Raw genomic sequence first — 10,711 nt, forward strand, 5'->3', positions numbered from 1 at the left:
TTAATGAGAAATTACTAAAAGGGGAATCATAATAATTATTGCCAAATGAATATAATGGGGATGTAGGACAGTGAGATTTTGCCTTTAGCTCTTCTACGTCAGCAGCCACGCTCCGGTGGCAGCAGGGATGGTGTGGAGAACCCTGTGAGGACAGACACTGGATAACATCTCTCCCAGAGAAGCACCTTCCTAATGCCCTGTCCAGGAGCGTCCGCAGGACACGAGTACTTTGACCTCCTATAGACGGTGTGAGCTTTGGACTCATATAATTGGGGCTGTTCTCATTACCCAGATAAATGCCTACCTAATCCCACAAGTTAATTGGCACAAATTACAACTACAAAGTTGCTCTGCTCTTGTCTGATAAACTCTCCTAGGAGTTCGGTTTGGCAGGTCTAAGGCAGTCGTCAAATATAATTGTCCACTCATTTACCATGATACAAACCAGGATTATTACCTTCAGTGGAATCACTGGTGATTTGCGCCAGTGGGAGATAAGAAGCAGGGCTGGTGCTTCCTGCTATGGTTCATCATTTTGAAGATCATGCTTTGGTAAAACTGAATGGAGCAAGAGATGGGACACATACACATCTGGGCTGCTTCTATGTTCCTTCTTGATTTTCCCTTTGAGTGTAAATTAAATCCCTGGCATTAAGCCAATTTTATACTGATAGACATGAACACAAAAGCAATCCCCAGGCTCCCAGTGTGTTCCTCCTCTGCAGACTCAGACGGCATTGGTGCTGAGGGTGTTTCGGGAGCCCCACTATCAAGTGACAGTGGTAGAATCACATTTTGGGTTTGTTTTTAAATCCAGGTTATGGGAATTTCTGCAGTGTTCACTGTCACTGCATTAGAATGGGAACGGACTGGTCTTTCACCTGCACAATTCGGCCCTTTGGGTTAGCGGTGAGCCCCTCTAAGCCTTCAGACTGAATACAGACACTTTGTACCTGATCACATTAATGCAAACCACATATAAAATTACCATTTGGTGGCACCTCAAACTTCCTGTGTTGGGTTTTTTTTTTTATCCCTACAGGACCAGAGTCTGTTGCCACTTGCACAGTTGCATATCACCGCTGCGAAGGGTAAAGCAAAATACACAGGCTTTGGAGCGGGAGCCCTGGGACTGGGCTGTCTTCAGCCAGGAAAATGCAATCTTATCTCTCAAGATATTTATTTTTCTAACATGTGCAGGATCCATAAGTATCTAGCAAAATAACAGGTCCAGTTGTTCCTGTCTCCTCAGGGAGGCTGTGGAGCCCAGTGGAAGGTGCCTGGTAAATGTGCTGGGGCATTTCTCATCTCTAAGTACTCCAGGTGTTTGCCTTAATACAAGCATGCTAACTTCTCTCAGCGCCTGCCCCATCGTCATCAGCAGCAAAGCACTGATTGTTGAAAGGTGAATGACTTCACTTTTCCAGTTCCAGCATATGTTTGCACATCTGAGAGCAAGAAACGTGTGAAACTCACACAAACTATTGGAATTCCAGCTCCAGGGACTGACAAGTAAATATGAAGTTGCACAGTATTTCATAGAAAACCCACAAATTTTATGTTTGCTGGGATAAAATTGATCCTTTGAGGCGTGTGCCAAGAAAAACCTCTTGTATTAGCTACACCAAGATTCCTCCATCGTCTAGAACTGCAGCTTGATTGAGGAGTTCATGCCTTGTAAACTGCTGAGCTTCCCTGAAAGCAGCCAGAGGCATATAATCTTTTGCTAAGCTATCCATAAGGAGCTCTGCTAGCTTGGGTGAATTGAGAATGTGATAGCAGATTACACTGAATAAAAATGGAAAACCACAATGACAAAATAATGTTATAATATTAAAATAAATCAAATCATATACTGCCATTATTCTGATACAGAATTTTTACACAGCAAATTTGATACATATACGAGAAGTCAAGCAGCCCATTACAATAAACTTCAGAGTTCCTTTTTTAATATAAACTACATCTTAATACATAGTTTGAGATGATCAGGTAGTTTTACACCAACTCAAGTAACAACAACTTCTTCTTGTCTCAGAATACTAAAATAACAAAATCTTTTAATGCTTTGAGTATTGAAATGCTTTGGTTCCACCTGCCACTTCTAAAAAGTGTAAAAACTGCATCTATTGGTTAAACTTTTACCCTAGAGGTGCACCTAACTTTCAAATACAGTTATATTAATAAAGATATGAAATGCAATGTAAATACAGGTTTTTGGCTTTCATCATATGCTTCACGCTATGCAATTATTAAACTCTCAGCTGGATTCAGGCATTGCAAAGTGTGAAAATGTGGCCAAAATTTCCCCAAACTAACAATCATTTTGGCTGTTTTCATTCTGGGGTTAAACTGGAACCATGAAGACCATGAAATGGTTCAGAAATGGTTAAGCTCCTGTCCTCAGAAAGCAGTATTGCTTTAGCAGATGTCATTTTGCTCACCCCAAAATGAAAGCATCCATCACTGTGGGTCCCTCCTGAAAACCTTGGCCACTACAGCACAGTGTCGCCCCTTCAGCTTCGATGTTGGTGAGGCAGCGAAGTGTGGGAGAGGGTTTCCCCTGGCAAGTACCTTGTTTGTCACAATAACAAGAAAAAGAATACATTGAGCGGCTCTTCCTCATGCAGAATAGCTCCTGCTAAAAAAAGACATCTTCTTTTCTGAAGTCCGGTAAACATTTGAATTTGCTGGGAGAAGTCCGTACACAGGCCAGGCCGGGGAGGCACGGGCAGGTGTGGTGCATCCGCCGCCCGGAGAAGGGGACCTGGGGACAGAGCACAGGCGTCAGGGACAGGGAGCACAGCAGCAGTGGTGCTTGGGGAATGGATTCAGGTGAATAGCGGGGATATGGGGGATGCTGCTGGGCTCCCTCCACAGCAGGAGGTCCCCACGAGTGGCAGCACAGGGGCTGGAGAGCAGATGTCAGAGCCAAACGCGTTGCATTTCCTGGTCAAGCCATAGTTAAGAGCAAGATGTAACGGTCCGTGTTGCTGTGTAAATCTACATCTGTGACACATGTTCTCCATTTAGTCCTGTTTCATAAAGGAGTCTGTTGTGAAACAACACTGGCCTTTAGCACCACATTTTGCGGTGTGTACTGTGCAGGGGTTTCTGCTTGCCCTAATTCCTGCACTGTCATATGGCACAGAGCGGCCTGTCAGCTGCTAGCCGGACCCGGGAACCACAGGATCCCATGGTAATTCAAGCTGGAAGGGACCTCTGGAGGTCATCTCGCCTGACCTCCCTTTGAGCAGGATCCTTTTTGCCACAGGGCAGAGGTTTCTCATTTCATGCCATCCTCCTCCAGCTACGCTGTGTTGCAGGGAGCACACATACGGACTGCATTAAACAAATCTAATTGCCCCACGATGCACACATGCACCGATACTCGTTAACAACTTGATCAAAAGCTCTGTCTTTTATAGGAGCCGTGCCTCTGCCAGCACATGAGCCCAGCTGGACAGCCTGGTGGGACAGCACGGCCGGGAGCTGCGGTGCTGCCGGCGCATGCTCAGCATCCATCTGGATGCAGGGTGGGAAGAACAGAGGTACAAAGCCACTGCTGCTGGCCAGGCAGGCAGTCCAAATTCCCAAATTTCCAGATTTCAGGGTGGTTTGAGCCCGCAGTTTTAATATTCCAATATTGTTTTGTGTTGGTGTGCAAATTTTCTCCTTAAGAACATCAAAGGGAGAAAGTCCCACAGGTTCCCCCATGCATCACGCCAAGGAACCTGCCCAATTCCAGTGGCACCCCACCGGGTGGGGGGTGAATGGGGGGCTCACATCACTGTAGTGCCCTGGGCCAGTGCCAGACCCCTGCCCAGCACCACTGGAAGAGCAGCCCCAGAGCGAGGAATGCCATGGGCTTCCCCACACCACCTACCACAGCCCCTCTGCTCTGGTGCAAGCAGAGAGGCCACCAACTGCAGGTGCTGGGGACTCCCCATGGGAATCACACCTCTCGGGCACCCACGCGCAGTGCTGCAGAAAAACCTAAAACCTGAGCTCCTCGGGCTGGTAAGGCTGACTCAGAGGTACCTCTCAGCCCTCTGACAGCTCAAGTGATTTATTCAAAACGTTACATTAGCTGCAAGGAAACGTGCCTTTCAGCGGGACTCCCACGCTGAAGATGTGGCTTAATAGTGTACCTGGCTGGTGACAGGCAGCAGGTGACAATGCTGCAGGACAGGCACCTTGCTGGGGCATGCAGCTTTGCTGGAGCAATGCTGGCTGAGCACCGGTGCATGCTTTGCCATGCCCTGTGCCCACCACTGGGTTTTAATGAGCACAAGGGCATGTGAGGTTGTAGGTGAAAAGGAAGCCTGAGAGCTCCTGGGAGAGATGTGGGGGTTATGTGCAAGGTGCACAGTGCCAGCAAAGCCACCCCTGTGCTGCCAGCTCTGCCACCTGCCTGGCCCTGCCTGCAAACCCTGCCTCCGCAATGCCAGCTGAGATGGTTAGCAGCATCAAGCCAACGCCATCTAGTTGCTGAGAAGGAAACTAGAGGGTGGAAACCCAATTGCCAGCCATCTCCTCCAGGATATCTCCAGGCTCTGCTGGAGGTCCCCGAGGTCGTGGCATGGTGGTGGCAGTGCCTGCTTGGCGCCTGCAGGCAAAGGAAAGGTTTTGGTGCTCGGGACAATTGGTCTGCCAGCTGCCCTCCTATCCAAATACTTAGGGGAGATGAACCATTAAGCAAACTCCTCATCCTTAAAAATATCTGATTTCACATCCTACAGTAAATCTATTTGCTCTGTGTTTGTCATGAAGAGCAGTGGGCTGAGGAATGTAAATCTAAAATTAACCTCATAAAGCTTATAAACATCAGTGACTACAACCGTAAGTCTGGGGTGGACAAGCATCTTCTCTGATTGTAATTATGCAGGCAATTAGCTTAAAACATATCAGCCAGTATAAGTTACTGCCCAATAGCAATAAGCTCATAAAAAAACCAACCCTAGAAGATGATTTATCTCATCTGGAGACTCCTGTTAAAGAGCCCTTACAAGAAAACCCTCCTACATTACATAGCAAAAATGAAAATTTGGTTCCTAATATCAGAGCAGAAGATTTAAAAATTTAACTGTAATAAAACAGAACCCTTCACCTTCCTAGAACTGGGAAAATAAGCCATAGATACTGAGCTGAGAAGCCAGGCACTGGATGAGACAGTAAGGGGCAGCTAACTAGCTGCACATTTATAATGGAAATTTATTCCCTTGGCATCTTTCACATGTGAGGAGTCCTGGGCCATACTCTTCCCTGAGGATGTTCTCAGGCTCCTTGGTAACATCCCATTCAGTCTTTTGTATTACTTATAAATAACCAGCCTTTTACATAGCATGTATAGCATATGTAATTACATAGCCTTAAATAATATAATGATATTAACAATTACATTTAATAATAGAGTGTATCGGATAATAATGTACTAACATGTAACTAGTGTTTTATATATATATGTGTATATATGTATACATAAATATATATTCGAAATTAGTAGGTAGAATAGAAGCGAAGAGAGCCCATGGTGAGTTTTCTCAAGTACGAGTGTGTGTCAACACCTTCTCAACACCATTTGAAGGCACCAGTGGCTCTCAGCCTCTGGAGCACAACGGGACATCGCTGTTTGATGGCAGGGACTGTGCTGCAGTGATGCACCAGGTGTCCCAACACTGGCTGGTGACATTTTTATGCTTGTGATGGGATCTTGTCCAGTGGCACTGAGGTCGGTGGCATTTGCTACACTCCTGCTCACACATGTAGGCATTGCCAGAGTTGGGCTTGGGAAATGCTAAAGCTGGTTTGCATCATGTCATGAAGCAAAACAGCAACAACAAGCTAATCAGAAAACAGTCTGGAAAGTGTGTAGTACTTTCATCCCTGGATTCTCTTCAGCATAATTCTGACAGTAATGTATTTCCTTACGTAGGTACCTTCGGCACTTTTTCCATACAGATGCAAATGGCTGGGTATTGTAAGGCATAGAATGTTTCCCTGCCTTTTCACCACATATAGCTTTCATGCAACGTGACGTACAGCCCAGTATATTCTTGTTTCTTTCTGCCCTGCCAGCTCCAGTCCCCCAGCCCCCCCCAGTGACGTACTCACTCGGTGACTCAGAGGATGGCACTCCTCTCCCAAATTTCCCATTGGCGTGCACATTCGCAGGCTGCGGATCCAGAGGCTAACCGCACAGCACATCCCTCCTCCGCACTGCTGGTCTCGGTCGCAGGCCTGGAGTTCAATACAGCATTAGGCAAATAAAATGAATAATAAATATATTCCAGAAGTAGGACAGATCAGGTGTTCAAGGGCTGCCTCTGACACCCCACAAGTCATCATGGCTCATTAAGGTGGGGTAACAAGATTCAAGGCTGATTTGCAATACTTGTATCTCCCATGGATCTGAACATACAGGTTCCTGGCACAGTTCAGAGTGGAGCCCAGGGTGTTTAAAGCCATGACCACATACGGAGCTACTCAAGACCAAATCCAGGACAGTCAGTGACTTACAGTCCCAGCTTCTGAGCACTGACGGACCATGGCATGTGCCACTGCTTTCCCAAATAGGAGCCTGGATAAGCTGGGGCAGGTGCAAAGATCAAGCACACCCACCAGGAATCCTGTCTAATGGGAAGCTAAGATAGGAAATTACCCATTAATTTAAAGACTTTTAAGTAACTGTTCCTTCTAACTTCTTATGATAATATCTTATGGTTGAATGCCTTTGCAAATGCAAGACTGCGCGATAGTTTTACTAGAGAAGTCCAAGTAGCTATAATAGAAGTTTAAATATGGATTCTGTGGTTGTTATCTAGAATTACATGTAACTAGAAGAGGTCTTAAATGTGTAACAGAAAAAGCTTTGCATAAGTATCCACATCCAAGAAAATGCTGTTGTGGTAGCATTCCCCCTGCAAGTGGTGGGGAGGGAAATATATCAGCCACTTACCCAATACAGCTTAGATAAGCAAAAAACAAAATGCAAACTATTGGGTATGTTTTAAAAAGCAGAAACCATGAAGAGTAATTGAAATGTTAGGGTTTTGAAATGGGTTTCTGCACATCATTTATCCATTTCTAAGCCAAAAGCTTATCAGTCTTTTCATTATACACATTTCACGCAAAAAACCAGACCCCTTTCTCTGATGAAAAATGCCATTAGTTAAAGGTTCTGATTACACCCCAAAGGTAAGCTTAATTAACTCACTACTCTCTGAATGTTTGACAGGAGTGATAGACAGAAGGCACTGGTCAGCAGTACATAAACAGGCAACTTGTAAAAAAGTACATAAAAGATGATAACAGCTCTGGGGAAGTCTGTGTATCAGAGCAAACATTTACTTGAGGAAAAAAGCTTACAGATCTTACCTTGGGATTTACATGATAAATGCCATTAGACTGTACTCTACTGGGTAAATATTATACTAGATCAACCAACAGAAGCCAGACCAAAATAGGTATTTACAGATCAGCCAGTAATTTAGGAAGAAGCTGTTGCGTTAGGGTCAAGCTATTAAATAGCGTGTGTAACCCAAATGGCTAGCAGTCCTCCTAAACACACATTTAACAAAGCAGGCAGCTTTATGCTGCAGGTGAGCCCAAACACACAGAGTATTTACTTATAAGACTAATACAGCCATAAAACTACTGCTACAGCCTGCCTGGTAGATAACGTTTACTTTGAAACTTCTCTCCTAAAAAAAAAAAAAAAATAGAAAAAGTTCTCTCATGGTCTAATTTTGCTCTAGTTGCAAAAAAACTGCACGTCCAGCATTGCTGGCAGCCCCCGGCATGCCGGCAGCCACTGCTCAGCTGGGGTCACAGGCTCTGCTATTCCTCAGCAGTCAGCTTCTTACTCCCTTTTTTTCTCAGCTGTATGTCTCAAACCCCATCCATCTCCGTGGGACAGGTCCTGGAGTGACATGCCACTCAGCCACAAAACAGGTCTGAGTATGTCCTAATAAGCAAAACCATCTACAACACTGTGCTGAACAATTTCTTTTTAAAACTCACACACACGTATATACATCTGGCAGAACTCTGAAGGCTCCCTTTCCAAAAATGTATGACAAGTTTTGAGAATATTCTACCCAAATGCTCCTGCCCACACCTTATCTGCAATGTGTAATCCCCACTGCTGCTCCTAACCTTCACAGGGCACAACATAAAGGACATTCCTCTTCAGCACCCCATTTAAACACAGTTTTGTGGAAAATGCAGCTCAAGGAAAAAAGTCCCAAGTGAAATGCCAGCTCCAAAGGCAACTGAAATCAGCACATGAACCACCACTGTAGTGAGGAAGGTTTGAATCAAGTCCTTAAATTGCAAAGGAAAAGCACCTTTCAGGCTCAGAGGATGGGGACGGCAACACCTACATCAGCTCTCATCTGAGATTTGCCTCTTCATCAAAAGCCAAAAATGCATCAAATTTACCACTGTTTAAACAGAAATGCACTGCAATAGTTAATAAAGTAACATTTTCTAGCTCTAATCTATTTTTACTTTTTGAATCTGCTTTGTCCTTGATCTGTCATTCAGTACTTCACAATTCCTTTAATTAATGGATTAATTATGCTTTAAAGGTGTAGCTACAATTCTAATAAGATACTTCTATAAACTGCTCCTCCATTGCTTGAAATACTTCTACTTAAAAGAAACTTGAAAATCTCAAATATTAAAAAATTCCTTCACACTCTCTGCTCTGAAAATTAATCAGTCCTGGGAAACGATCTGACTTCCAGAGAAATGCCTATGAGCCATTTCACGGACTTGAGTGAAGTCCAGACGGGGAGCCTGGACAGTCACGGAGTAATCAGCTGCTGTGAGTACAACTTCTGATGGTTACAAAAGACATGTAAGCTCTTGAAGGAATGCAAGTGCTGGGTTATTAATCCAAAGCAAACACTAAAAAAATCATTTTACTTAAGAGTGATGCAACACTTTGGGTTAAATAACGTCTTTGGAAAAAAATATTTTCACAACCAAAGTAAATCTCAAGCCTAAAAACAACAACAGAGGAGTCATTTGCAATGGGTGGCTATTGAGGGGAAAAAGCACCACAGTCATACTTAAAAAAAAATAAATTCGGTAGCGTTTTGTGCTGCTTGCAATGCCGGTGCATATCCCGGTGGGACTGGAGGGGCTGGGGGGGCTCGGGGGGCTCTAGTGGGCCCTACCGGGGCAGGGTTGGGGTGGGGGACAGCCCCTAGCCCTGGAGAAGTGGCTGGAGTCTGTGCACACTCAGGGACCAACCTGGGGACACCCCACGCCGGGTCCAGGCATCCCGCACCCCGAAGGGACAGACCCCACCCCATGGCACCCCCCACCCCAGAGAGCCGCAAGCCCTGATATCATCCCCCGCAATGAGACACCCGATATCCCGGCATCGCTCACCCCAGAGACACCCCCAAGCTCTGGCAGTACTTAGTCCAGAGAGACCCCCTGTTCCGGGCATCCCTCACCCCAGAGAAACCGCCACGTCCTGGTACCTCTTCTCACAGAGAGACCCCCAAGCCCCGGCACCTCTCACCGGCAGGCACACCCCCCGCTCCCCTTCCCCGTCCTGGGCATCACTTACCCAGAGAGCCCCCGGCCCCCTCCCGGCAGAGCGAGCTCCCCTGTATCCTGGCATCACTTACCGCAGGCAGCCCCCCACGTCCCACTACCGCTCACCGAGACAGACCCCCAAGCCCTGTCCCCCCCAGCCCCGCGCCGAGCCCCCGGCCGGTTCCAGCCCGCCTGCGGCTGCCGCTGCCGGCGCGGCGGGTCCCGTCGGTGCCGTCGGTGCCGTGCGGCGGTGCTCACCCCGGTGATGACGGCGCCCTGCCCGGCCGCCAGCAGCAGCAGCAGTGGCAGCAGCAGCAGTGGCAGCACCGGCGGCGGCGCAGCGCCGCGCAAGCTCCGCATGGTGCCGTCCCGCGGCCCCTGCGCTCCCCGCGGGCGCAGCGCGGCGCAGCGGAGCCGGGCACGGCGGCCGCCCCAGCCGTTATAAAGCCGGGGCCGCCGTTGGCGGCAGCGTGAGTCACCCCCGCCCTGGCAGCGCCGCGGCCCGCAGCGCGCACCCCACCGCGCACCCCACCGCGCCCGGTGCGCGGCCGTGGGACCAGCCTGCGCGGCTGCGGGGCGCGGGCGGGGGGCAGCCGGGGGATGGCTGGGGGGCAGAGCACGGCGGGGGGCGCGGGGGTGCAGCCTCCAGCGAGCAGCCCGTGGAATGTCCCAGGGATGGTCGGGGGACATCCCACAGCAGGTCTGGGGGGGGACATACTGCAACATGCTGGGGACATCCCTCAGCAGGTCTGGAGGGGACTCCCACAGCAGGCTGGGGGAGGGGGGATGACATCCTGCAAATTGTTGGGGACATCCTGCAGCGTGTCTGGGGGGACATCCTGCAACATGCTGGGGACATCCCGCAGCAGGTTCGGGGGGGGGGAGATGAACATCCTGCAACATGTTGGGGACATCCTGCAGTGGGTCTGGGGGGTGTCACCCCACAGCAGGTCTTGGGGGAACATCCTGCAACATGCTGGGGACATCCCACAGTGTGTTGGGCACTTCCCACAGCAGGTCTGGGGAATCATCCCAAAGCTGGCCTGGGGACATCCCACAGCAGGTCAGGGCAGCACACAGCAGGTGCAGAGGGGATCCTGCAGCCAGCGGGGACATCCCGCAGCAGGTCAGAGCACATCCTGAAGTGGGCCAGTGG

The 10,711-nt window shown here is 48.3% G+C and overlaps 1 protein-coding gene across 2 annotated transcripts; it reads right to left on the reverse strand.

Annotated features, from left to right (window-relative positions):
* Positions 1–1,799: 1,799 nt before the first annotated feature.
* On the reverse strand, positions 1,800–10,004 carry PROK2 (prokineticin 2). Of its 2 annotated transcripts, none has more exons than XM_055710020.1 (3): positions 9,814–10,004; positions 6,111–6,240; positions 1,800–2,767 (listed from the first exon to the last, which is right to left on the reverse strand). In XM_055710020.1, the coding sequence occupies exons 1-3, from the start codon at positions 9,913–9,915 to the stop codon at positions 2,583–2,585; spliced, it is 417 nt and encodes a 138-aa protein (XP_055565995.1). In that variant the 5' UTR covers positions 9,916–10,004; the 3' UTR covers positions 1,800–2,582. The 2 variants fall into 2 exon arrangements, with proteins under 2 accessions (XP_055565995.1, XP_055565996.1); XM_055710021.1 differs by having other exon boundaries at positions 6,115–6,240; positions 9,814–9,977.
* Between the last annotated feature and the right edge of the window lie 707 nt (positions 10,005–10,711).

The sequence above is a fragment of the Falco cherrug genome, chromosome 4, assembly GCF_023634085.1.
Source record: "Falco cherrug isolate bFalChe1 chromosome 4, bFalChe1.pri, whole genome shotgun sequence".
Classification (NCBI taxonomy): Eukaryota; Metazoa; Chordata; class Aves; order Falconiformes; family Falconidae; genus Falco; species Falco cherrug.

Coding starts and splice junctions, on each gene's coding strand:
- PROK2 (XM_055710020.1), bottom strand. CDS start 9,915: ATGCGGAGCTTGCGCGGCGCTGCGCCGCCGCCGGTGCTGCCACTGCTG. Junction 6,241..9,813: donor AGGGCGCCGTCATCACCGGG/GTGAGCACCGCC, acceptor ATTGAACTCCAG/GCCTGCGACCGAGACCAGCA. Junction 2,768..6,110: donor TCCTCTGAGTCACCGAGTGA/GTACGTCACTGG, acceptor CTCTGTCCCCAG/GTCCCCTTCTCCGGGCGGCG.